General features: G+C 34.3%; 1 protein-coding gene and 1 long non-coding RNA gene across 2 annotated transcripts in view; one reads left to right on the top strand and one right to left on the bottom strand.

Moving 5' to 3' along the window:
- LOC133193548 (protein timeless-like) overlaps positions 1 to 12,112 on the top strand; it is a 43,401-nt gene that overhangs the window by 11,391 nt on the left and 19,898 nt on the right. The window contains exons 6-23 of the mRNA XM_061329513.1: positions 84 to 276; positions 490 to 620; positions 756 to 816; positions 993 to 1,046; positions 1,312 to 1,562; positions 1,657 to 1,726; positions 1,811 to 1,923; positions 2,274 to 2,387; positions 3,375 to 3,484; positions 3,846 to 4,038; positions 4,621 to 4,819; positions 5,201 to 5,316; positions 5,792 to 5,978; positions 6,208 to 6,270; positions 6,644 to 6,824; positions 6,973 to 7,035; positions 7,187 to 7,387; positions 8,143 to 8,242. Coding sequence (XP_061185497.1) covers positions 84 to 276; positions 490 to 620; positions 756 to 816; positions 993 to 1,046; positions 1,312 to 1,562; positions 1,657 to 1,726; positions 1,811 to 1,923; positions 2,274 to 2,387; positions 3,375 to 3,484; positions 3,846 to 4,038; positions 4,621 to 4,819; positions 5,201 to 5,316; positions 5,792 to 5,978; positions 6,208 to 6,270; positions 6,644 to 6,824; positions 6,973 to 7,035; positions 7,187 to 7,387; positions 8,143 to 8,242 — 2,400 coding nt within the window. The remainder of the gene's footprint in view (positions 1 to 83; positions 277 to 489; positions 621 to 755; positions 817 to 992; positions 1,047 to 1,311; positions 1,563 to 1,656; positions 1,727 to 1,810; positions 1,924 to 2,273; positions 2,388 to 3,374; positions 3,485 to 3,845; positions 4,039 to 4,620; positions 4,820 to 5,200; positions 5,317 to 5,791; positions 5,979 to 6,207; positions 6,271 to 6,643; positions 6,825 to 6,972; positions 7,036 to 7,186; positions 7,388 to 8,142; positions 8,243 to 12,112) is intronic.
- On the bottom strand, positions 10,399 to 11,874 carry LOC133193534 (uncharacterized). The gene is made up of 2 exons (XR_009721943.1): positions 11,746 to 11,874; positions 10,399 to 11,585 (listed from the first exon to the last, which is right to left on the bottom strand). It is a non-coding gene; the product is annotated as an uncharacterized LOC133193534 (long non-coding RNA).

Below are 12,112 nucleotides of genomic sequence, written 5' to 3'. Positions count from 1 at the left end.
TGTGAACATATGTGATATAGCAGAATGCTTTTCTTATTTTGATTTTAAGTTTAGCATTGTGTAACTTTGCCTTACCTTCGCAGGATTCTGGCTAATCTGACACAGCCAGTAGAGAGCCTGATACATTCTACAGGGTACACCATGACAGAGGCAACTCAGGCTGGGATGTCATGGCAACAGGGAGTGGAGAGTTCCCTACATCACTACAGATCTTTGTTTGCAGATAAATGTGTCATGTCAAGCATCTTTGAGGAAGTTAACACTCTTATAGCAGAGGTAGGACATGTTTTCGTAAAATACACTCTGAGATACCATTAATCAGTGCCTCTTTTGATTTATTTTAGTCTGAGGGATACCCCCTATTAGAGGAGAGTTGTGATACCATTAATCAGTGCCTCTTTTGTGGTTTATTTTTAGTCTGAGGGATACCCCCATCAAAGGAGAGTTGTGATACCATTAATCAGTGCCTCTTTTGTGGTTTATTTTTAGTCTGAGGGATACCCCCTATCAGAGGAGAGTTGTGATACCATTAATCAATGCCTCCTTTTGTTGAGGAATCTCCTTCACTTCCCAAGCAGCTTGGATGACAACAGCAGCAAAGAACATGAAGTTCTCCTCAAGTAAAGTTACTTCTAAGATTACATCCAGAATTTCAGAGCAATTTATACACAAAAAAGGAATATTAAGCATAATATGTGACGATTCATTTTGATGCATGCACTTGATGTCTCATGCTGACAATTTTGAATTTGTAGAATCCTGTTTGAGTGTGACTTTACCGAGAGATTAATCGGCATCCTACAGCTCTCCCAAAGGGTAAGTAATGGTGTCAATACCCTGTATCAAGTGTCATTAAAACACTTTTATTTATAGGCATCTAAGGCAGTGGTGATGTAAAACTTAATAATCATTAATATGATTGAGAGCTTGATAATCATTAGATATAAGTAATACATGTACAATAAGTAATGACAGTTTGATGGTTTTGACAGGAATACTGGACGGTGACTGCAGTACAACTGGTTACTCTCATATTTAAAGGACATGTAAGTGAAGTTATATAAAATAGCCCAGTCTCTGTCATACTTTCTTTATCAGTTCATACATAAAAGAAGTAGATTGAAATTAAGTTTTTATCAATTTTACTCGAGCTTTCAGTCAATAAAACTTTGTTTAGGCTAAACTGGAAATTTGTTTTTCCTTTTCTGGACATTGTAATATTAACAGATATTTAAAGAAATGACATAATTCAGTTATTTTGTTTATTTTTTCCCTTAATTAGTGTATGTGTAATTGTATGTGATGTTACAGATAGGAGAGATGTTCCTACAGAACGTAACGGACAGTAACACAGTGACGTTTCAGTTAGAGCCACCCATGGAGGAATCCATAGATTCCCAGGAATGTCTGATGTGCGGCTATCAACACAATGACAAAGACTTTCAGTGTATTAATTATCTTGAGGAAAACATCTCCAAAAATCTCCGTCTCCGATCAAGCAAGAGTTCCTCTCTCAGTGGGTCGAGTTCCGATCTCACAGAGCAGGAGGATGACAGCTTACTGTGAGTACAACTCAACATTTTCCACCAAATTTATTTGATTACTATGTATTCTTATAGATATTCGAGATTTACAGAAAATTTCCTTTTCTTGTAGGAAGTATTTGAAAGAATTTGCTCTCCAGTTTCTCACAAAGGCATTTTGTAACATGGTTCATGATCTCAGGGTGAGCCCTTTTTCCCATATTGTATTTAAATGTGTTTATTTCTTTTGTGATTAGATGTAAATTACTGTGTTTTATTTATTACAGCATATACTCACCTCCCCATACAATGCACTGATAGATGAAATCTACCTATTATGGCTTCTGGCATTTTTCCTCAAGTACGCCAGACATCAACATGTGGAATTTCATTACATCAGGTAATCATTAGGGGCCCGTTTTACAAAAGAACTTATGACTAAGACCGAAAACTTAAATTGATTGTAAAATTTTGCAAAATGAATGGTTTTGTTAAAAATTGCTAGTGTAAAAATATCTTACTACATTCCTTTGAAAAAGATTAAAACCATTTTCAATATAAAGTAAATTAAAAAGTTACAAGCAGAATTAAATTTTGGTCTTAGTTGTAAGTTTTTTGTTAAATGGGCCCCAGACTTTTCTTTGATGTCATTCACATCAGACTTTTTGAGACAGAAATATCACCAAATGCATGAAATTTTTAAATTTAAGCAACTAACATTCTTATTGAATCTGTCATTTTGTTTTGCAGGGGCACTTTCTCAACAGACATGTACGGTTTCCTGGTTTATGAAGGGGTAGTGAACTCAGAGGAGCTAGTGATTGCCCAGAGGAACAAACAGGACACCACCAAATACCTAAGGAGGTAGGTATAGTGTAAGAGTCACCACCAAATACTTAAGGAGGTAGGTATACTGTAAGAGTCACCACCAAATACCTAAGGAGGTAGGTATAGTGAGAGACACCACCAAATACCTTGGGAGGTAGGTATAGTGAGAGACACCACCAAATACTTAAGGAGGTAGGTATAGTGTAAGAGTCACCACCAAATACCTTAGGAGGTAGATATAGTGAGAGACACCACCAAATACCTAAGGAGGTAGGTATAGTGTAAGAGTCACCACCAAATACTTAAGGAGGTAGGTATAGTGAGAGACACCACCAAATACCTGAGGAGGTAGGTATAGTGTAAGAGTCACCACCAAATACCTAAGGAGGTAGGTATAGTGAGAGACACCACCAAATACCTTGGGAGGTAGGTATAGTGAGAGACACCACCAAATACTTAAGGAGGTAGGTATAGTGTAAGAGTCACCACCAAATACCTTAGGAGGTAGGTATAGTGAGAGACACCACCAAATACTTAAGGAGGTAGGTATAGTGTAAGAGACACCACCAAATAACTAAGGAGGTAGGTATAGTGTAATAGTCACCACCAAATACCTTAGGAGGTAGATATAGTGAGAGACACCACCAAATACCTGAGGAGGTAGGTATAGTGTAAGAGTCACCACCAAATACCTAAGGAGGTAGGTATAGTGTAAGAGTCACCACCAAATACCTAAGGAGGTAGGTATAGTGTAAGAGTCACCACCAAATACCCATGAAAGAGACAAGCCTGTTGGACTTACTTGATTTTTCACTTTTACTGGCCCCCATGTTCTTTTTTTATACCTAAATCTTGATTTTCTTAGTCTTCATTCTACATTATTTTTCTAAGAAGGAATACATTTTTACAAATAACTTATCAGTTTTTGGGGGAAACAAATATACTTTTTTCAAGTTGTACTTGTATGAGTGGATTTGATGATTTATTTTATTTATTTATTTATTTGTTTGTTGTTTTTTGTAGATTACATTTGACTTTAGGTGCTGTGAGGGAAATGTTGCAGGGTCTTAAATTACACTGTGAGAGTACTAGTCTTAACGAAGCTGATATTACATATCTGGAGAATTTACAAAGTAACTGCAATTTTTTCTACTTATCCATTTCAAAATTACATTTAATTTTATTTTGTTAAAGCTTTAACAGAAATGATAATATAGGAAAGTACAGTAAATGAACTATTTATTATAAATGAAAATTTATTTTTATGATTTACATGTAAGTTTGAAATCCATCCCCTACTTTGAAATTTTGCCACTGAGCTAGGAAATAAATAAGAACACAATAAAATACTTATTATAGCAACTTGACAATATTAAATGATTAAGATTGCACCCCGCTTATTATTTTTTTTTTTAACCTATTATGATCTTTAAGAAATAAATGTACGTATATATGACAAACTTGTTTTTGACAAATTTCTCTTTTATTTTATAGAGGATTTGGCCGGTACAGAAGACCTACCTCAGGTGTTCCTCCTTCTGATCAGAAACTTCCAGATGCACACTCACAATCTGAAGTTCTTACAAGACGTAATCGTCACCAATCATCTGCTGCTTCTACTAATGGACGTCTGGAGAAATAAAGGCTTCGGCAAAAAGGGATTCCACATGCTGGACCATGTCAAACAGTAAGTAGGTCAAATAGAAAGTAGGTCAAGCAGTAAGTAGGTCAGATAATATATAGGTCACACAGGTAACAAGAAGTAAAGAGCTTAACAAACTCAGACACAAATGTTTAAACTTTCTCTTGTGAAAAGTGTACATTCATTACACATGGGAAAGCACAGAAATGTATACATTTACTTGTGTTATGTTTGACTGTGTATCTTACTACTGTAGATTCCTAAATATACGCGAGGTATTAATTATCGCGTAATTACACGAGAAGCAACACTCGCGAAATAAAATTACCCGCTTTTATTTATATGGTGCTGAAATCAATGTAAAATCACTTGATCAACCATCCACTCGCGAATTATTGTTCTCGCGATTTGACGTTAAAGAGTCATTACGCGATAATAAGTACACGCGAAAAATAAGGAATCTACAGTATGTGTTACACATTATGTGAAATGGTAGAAAGAAATTCTTGCGTAATTTTAAAATCCTTGACCTTTTATTTTTTGTAATTTGAATTTAAATTTAAATTAGACATCATTAACAGTGACATGAGAAATTTATATCTGGCTATTCTCTGATTTTTTGTGTAGATTTGCCACAACAGAAGTTATGCAGAAATATGGTCGCTTACTTGAGAATTTTGAGTATAACAACGCCGTAGTAAATAACTGTATATTTACAATGATGCACCACATTGCTGGTGATTGTGAGAAACCCACAGCCCTGTTACAGGTTCAGATTCTCCGAACTTTTTTAGAAATTCTGGACAGTAACACACCTCTGTCTCAGGTGAGGAATCTCAGTAGTAGTTCAAGGTCATTTTTTTTCTCTTGTCTGTTGCCCTAATTTTCACCTACATATACTGTATATGTACTTTTAAAAGCAGGTTTCATATCTTAGCGGCTTTGACACAGACAACAATGCGCTAATTTATAAATACCGCTAAGAAATCATTGATATGTACAATACATGGCCCGGACATGTGTAGTGCTAATTCATGATTACGTCAACAACTCCATACCCAGTGATTGCGCTAAATTTTGAGTATGCAAATTTATGTACATGTACAGTATATTGCATTCTTTTAAAAACATTCAATGCATATTTGTTTTTCTAGAATTTTATAATTCTGTGAGTTTATTTTGAATCACACAATTTTTTCTATCCCAGGAGAAGACAGACTTGATAGAGTTCATTCTTCAGAAATTCATGGTTGAAGCGGAACATAATCCATTTTCTTGTGCTCTACAACTCTTCGGAGAAATGCCAGTCAAAGGGGAGAACAGGTACTTAATTATTGTCTTAGAAGTGTACCTTCTTATACAGCAGTTTAAAATCTTCATTAGTTACACTGTATTTACTGTACATTATTCTAGATCACGAGTGCTGAAAAATTATATAATTTTTTTGAAAAGTGCCTATGAATCTGACCTAATTGTCTTCTTCATATCGGATTGGAACAGAGTGAAGGAGAAGTTGATCATGTTTTTATTGATTTGTAGGAATTCTGAGGAAGTTGGAGCAGAAGTTGATCATGTTTTTATTGATTTGTAGGAGTTCTGAGGAAGTTGATGATGTTTTATTGATTTGTAGGAATTCTGAGGAAGTTGAGGATGTTTTATTGATTTGTAGGAATTCTGAGGAAGTTGATGATGTTTTATTGATTTGTAGGAATTCTGAGGAAGTTGGAGGAGAAGTTGATGATGTTTTATTGATTTGTAGGAATTCTGAGGAAGTTGACCATGTTTTATTGATTTGTAGGAATTCTGAGGAAGTTGGAGGAGAAGAAGAAGATTTTGATGAAGATGAAGAGGAGGATGCTGAGGAGACAAAGAAAGAGAAGGACATCCTCCTGATGTTGTACACAGAGCTGATGGGACAGCCAGGCGCTCTAGGGACCATTTCCTGTAAACTCCAGGAATTCGGCATCAAGAAAACGGAGAAACAGGTACCTTAAACAGTTAATAACATTAGGAAAAAACAGGTATCTAATTAACAGATAATAACAGGAAAAAATGTGTCTAATTCCAATAGTAACAGTCAGATAAAAAAAAAAGTCATGATGTTTGTGTTTTCTTTATTGTACTGTATAATCTTGATTTCTTTAGAGCTTTTAGTACTTTAGAGCACAATGTTTTGAAATTTAAGTTGTTGTGATGATCAGGATTTTTCTCCAGATTTCAGAAGATCTTAAGGAATTTGATTGGTTGACAGATGAAAGGAATACAGAAGAGTTGGAGGTTAGTAAGACATCTGAGATCAAAGGTCAATACTCAAATAGATCAAAAGGCCAATCTTTAAATAGATCAAAGGACAATACTCAAATAGATCACAGGTCAGTACTCAAGTAGATCAAAGGTCAATCCTCAAATAGATCAAAAGGCCAATCCTTAAATAGATGAAAGGTCAATACTCAAATAGATCAAAGGTTAATACTAAAATAGATCAAAGGTCAATACTCTAAGAGATGAAATATGTTACTGAGAAAACTTGAAAAAAATGTCTTTAAAGTTTAAGGTTTGCTCCAAGATGGGTTTTGATGTCATTTGAAAATTATGTTTTTTTAAAAATGAAACATTACAAACATTATTAATTTTGTTGTGATTTGATCAGGATGAAGAGAAATCATCATCAGAGAGTGATATGGACCAGGAGTCATCTCCCCTGAATATCTCCAGTCTGAGCGATTCCGAGATTGTCATGCACTGTATAGACAAGCTCAAAGAATCAGGGTATGATTCACACCTAAAGTGGCTACAGAGGCAGTTCTGTGAAGTGGCTTATGCTAAATCTGGTAAGGGGGAATCAGGTTCTCTACTCATAATTGACAGTAGCTCACTTTAGAATTTTATGTTATTAAATTAAAACCTTTGAGATTTGGATATTTTGGAGGATATGGTAATATAATATGAAGTGTGAACTAGATTGTTTTGATTTTGTAGCAATATCTGTGAGTAGTCTTGAGAAACAGGAGGCGGTAGAACCTGTAGCTAGATTCCATGTCAGTAAGTAAATACAAAGTTTCTATAAAGGAACTACCTATCATGTTGTACAATCATTTATTCTTTGAAGGCACAATCTTGAATTATTCAGTCGTGATGTATTTGTTGATTTAATGACACCAGTAATAGCTTCAGATGATCTTTTCTTTCACAGTTAAGAACAAATCAGTCCCATTAGTATTGTACAACGAAGAACAAGAACAGTTGATGCATAACCCCTACTTTGTTACGTTACTTCAATTCCTTGGACTTCACATGCCGGAAGATGTAGGTCTGATGTATCCCAGAATTCCTCATTTCTGGACTGTACAACATTTGTTGGAGAAGGCCAGTCTTATTGGAGAGCTAAGTATAGGTATGTATGTGGTTAGAAGAGAGAGCCATTCTGACAGGAGAGCTTAGTATAGGTATGTGTGTGTGGTCAGAAGAGAGAGCCATTCTGATTGGAGAGCTTAGTATATATGTGTGTGTGGTCAGAAGAGAAAGCTATTCTGATTGGAGAGCTAAATATAGGTATGTGTGTATGTGGTCAGAAGAGAAAGCCCTTCTGATTGGAGAGCTAAGTATAGGTATGTGTGTGTGTATGGTCAGAAGAGAGAGTCATTCTGATTGGAGAGCTAAGTATAGGTAGGTTTGGGTGTGATGAGATTACAGAGATTTAATACTATCTTACCAAATATCCATGTATACATATTGAACCATATTGCAAACAGTAAAATATGGAATGCAGTTGAACTTTGATATCATGAACATCAGTATCTCCAATACCATTGATAGGAGGGAGGGAGTTGGAAGATTTACCCACTTTTTCTTCTTGTCTTTTAACCTCAGTATTTCTAATCATTGGATATTCTTGGCTTAATCGAGTTTGAGATGAGATTTGACTGTTTATAGAATCTGAGATTTGACTGTTTGTAGGGTCTGTTTCTTTCATCAGCATTGAATCACGGTTTTACATGAAAAAAAAAAGATTGTTACAAAGATATTTAAAGTCTTCTGATTTATCATAGGGAGCTCGAGGAAGTTTGATGCTTCTTTGATTTAAAATTTAGTGTTTTTAATTTGTTATTCATTTGCTCTTGATTAAAACACAATATTTGTACATTTTAGAGCAACTTAAATTTGATCCTGTGAAGTTGAAGGATGGCAGAGAATCAACAGACATTCCATTCCAGTTCAAAATAGAAGGAAAAGATGGCATTACATTTGAGTATGTATTTTATTGCTGGTTTTTACTATTTTCCTTACTGAGCTAAATGCCTGTATTTAAGAATAAATTTTGCTTTTAAAAAATTGTCAAATATTTTGATGTAGAACAGCAAACCTGTACAGTGATTATCGAAAAGAATCAAAAGTGACAAACTTACAAAGGTAGGCCTCTGTGGGGCTGTGCCCAAGTTTAAAATAGGCAAGGTTGTGAAAGGATGATTCCACATAAGGTGTAAAACTGTCCTCTTTTACCTTGCAAGGAAAAGATGATTCCACTTAATGTGTAAAACTGGCCTCTTTTACCTTGCAATGAAGTGAGGATCTAAGTGCATTGCCTATTTACATTAAGTGAAATTAGCCTTTCATGTTGCTGTGGTTGAAGGGTTGATAGGTGTGTGGGGGTTAAGTGAAATCATCCCTCTTCACAGTGAATTAGATCATTCATGCTTCATGCTTTCTGTCCTGTTTGAAGTATATAGAGGATATTCTATGAGGCGCCGTTTTGGTATTTACTGCCAAAAAGTGATATCACCTATTCAAATAGGTGATATCACCTATTCAATTGGTGATATCACCTATTCGAATAAGTGATATCACCTATTCAGCTTCTGAATAGGTGATATCACCTATTCGAATAAGTGATATCACCTATTCGAATAGGTGATATCACCTATTCAATTTGAATGAGTGATATCACCTATTCAAATAGGTGATATCGCCTATTCGAATAGGTGATATCACTTATTCGAATAGGTGATATCACTTATTCGAATAGGTGATATCACTTATTCCTTTTGAATAGGTGATATCACTTATTCGAATAGGTGATATCACTTATTCAAATCAAATAGGTGATATCACCTATTCGAATAGGTGATATCACTTATTCGAATAGGTGATATCACTTAATCATTTTGAATAGGTGATATCACTTATTCGAATAGGTGATATCACCTATTCAAATTATTTATGAAATAACAACTGCTCCCAAGACTATAGCCTTTAATTCTCATTTACTTTCACTTTCGTTTTATAACTTACCATTATTGCAGACAATGGATTACAGCTTCGCATTTAGTTTTAAGCAGCCCAGTAGAGTTTGTAGTTTGTTTTGCTCACAAATTATATTTATTACACTTATCTATCATGTATACTATAGGAAAATTCAAAGGGTCTGTAGGTCTCGTTGACTTTCACTTTCGTTTTATAACTCCCGGGTACCTGAGCGTTCTTGGAGACAATGGATTACTTTAAAAGTTGTAAGCATCGCAGTGGAATTATTAAACTTGTAGTTTGTTTTGATTCCCGATTGTTGCAAAGAAGAGGAGAAAATGGATTGATAGATGCAGGTAAATAGCGTTTAATTGCTTTATTTTTTCATTACATAACGTAAACACAAGCTATTCCGAGGGGGCCAAGATTAGCCAACATACTTAAGCATAAAGGGAAAATTAAATCGTTTTTATTCTAAAATCGTCTGTATTCAAAAGGTACGCTTATCTACAGATTGGTTTCATAAATTTAAAGCATTGATTTAGCTTACAGTATGGTATAATTTGGAGTATTGGACAGGTATACATGAGATTGGGATATTGAATGCGATGTCATTGAAAGCAAATAAAAAAATAGATGTACCCAAATGCATCGACCATGGGAATACAAAGTTAATTACCACGTCGATAACTTATGATCTTTGTAGAAAACACATTTTTTTTTAATTTAATTACTACAATAAATAAAAATGGCCAGCTCAAAATTGGTCATTCTGTAGGCTACCCTGTCTATTCAGAAATAAAAATGGTCACATACACTCAAAAAATAATTATTTTTTATTCTACAAAGAAGAAGGCATTTTTTTCATTTACACATACAAACTGTATTAACTGCCAAGTTTCATGACCCCCCCCCCCCCCTTTTCCAATACTTCTACAATTATGAGACAGACTTTTTTTTTCTTGAAATAGGCATTTTTCTCCATTTGTCATAACATATTACAGGGCTGCACAGGGTACTGAAAAAGGGACAGCGCTTTGAGTGAATGTGTTATCCATGTATCTGCAAATGAAGCAGATCCCCCAGTTATTATACTCATGGAGAGTGTAACAACTTCCAACTTGTTAATGACGGAACTCCATTTAAATCAGGTACAAGTTAAAGTTTAGGCTGCACAATTCTTTATTACAATATTCAAAACTTAATAATTCAGGATCAAGTTCACACAAGCTCACATTCCATGGTTACTTACAACACCATTATGCTAGATAAATTTGTTATACACTTTCATGTTAAATAGTCAAATTTGATTGGTTTAAAAAACATTTGTTAACAAGTACTATTACCATACTGCATGCCAGACATTACATCCCAATGGTTGAAAATGCATGACTACGGGTAACAGTATATATAGTAATAAAAAATGTTAACTGTGCAGAATGTTTGCACGTTCGTTTCACCTTGTTGTTTTCTTTAAAATGCATTCTATAACAAGAAAAATATTACCTGTTTATTTTGGGTGATGTGAAATTCTTACCCCTTAAAAACCATTGCTGACCGAGGCGAGGTCAGCGATGGTTTTTGTGGTATAACAATTTCACGTTATCCTACTAAACATGTAATATTTTCATGTTATATGTACTTCTATTTGTAAATGTTAATGACTGTGAAAAACATAAATATTTATAAATTAGTAAAATCAATTTAATACACTATGAATACACAAAAGGACAAATTTGTACATAATTCTCTATGATTTGGTTAATTAGTTTATATAAAGGATGTAAATGGACATGACATATCATTGTTAATATTCAAGAAAGTGTTCACTGTTTTTCTTGTAGATGCTCCTTTCCATCTGATGTTTTCCAGGTTTTTGTGAAAAGTTTTCTTAAAAATGGCACCATTCAACTACAAATACTATGCCAGTGGAACTGTGATATCAATCAACTGCTTATGACACTATTAATTGGCAGAGAATTTATTTTTTTTTATTTGGGACAAGAAATCTGTTTCAAACATTTTATACCTGCAAATTGGTACATGTACTTCATGAAATGCTTGAAGGATGCTAAAGGCTACTGAAATTCCAAGCCAGATGAAATTCAAAAGGATTGATACAAAAGTCATTTGAAGTTTTCTATTCTTAGTGATGAGTGTTTTTCAGGATGCCCTCTGATATCATAGGTACAACTGGTCACTGTCCTTTGTTAGTTACACATGCAGACAACTTATTAAGGCAGTGATATAAGTAGCTCGAAGTGATGCTTTATTGTTTTCCTCAGATTTATAACCTGGATTGATCTCTGATGCAGTAATTTAAAGCCATGTCTTTTCACTGTCACAAAGTACTGAAATAAAAATAATTTTGATTAAAATATTTCTTTTAATTCACATCATTAAATTTTTAAGCTACAGAAATTCAAATTAATTACCTATTAGTAAATAGGAATCTTTAATTGATTAGCAAGCCTTTGCATTGTCAGATCCTTTTCTGAAAGGGCCATTTACCTTTAACAATGTCAGGACAGGTGAGGCAACTGGCTGGTCTTCATGCTGGAAGTGTGTGTTAACTCTGTAATCTTTTTAAACAAAACCATCCAGTGATGTCCTAAGATTGCCAGATGAGCAGACATATACCTGTATTTAAGAAAGATTCTGTAACATGACATAGAATTTTTGCACAGCTTGACGCACAACTGATGGTATCTTAGGTGCCTGCAAAATAATAAATCTGGCACATATTTATTTATTTGATACAAATCAGAACAAAATTTGTCCTTTTACAGAACAAATTATTTTCATTTTAAAGAAAAGAGAAATGCATATGTACTGTTTTAATACATATAACCTGTATTATTGCATATTTTCACCCCAT

Source organism: Saccostrea echinata, unplaced genomic scaffold (genome assembly GCF_033153115.1).
Source record: "Saccostrea echinata isolate AGI-Se365-2 ecotype Australia unplaced genomic scaffold, CSIRO_AGI_Sech_v1 ptg000001l, whole genome shotgun sequence".
Lineage (NCBI taxonomy): Eukaryota > Metazoa > Mollusca > Bivalvia > Ostreida > Ostreidae > Saccostrea > Saccostrea echinata.
Note: the sequence above shows the minus strand (reverse complement) of the source record. Positions and strands in the feature narration are given on the sequence as shown.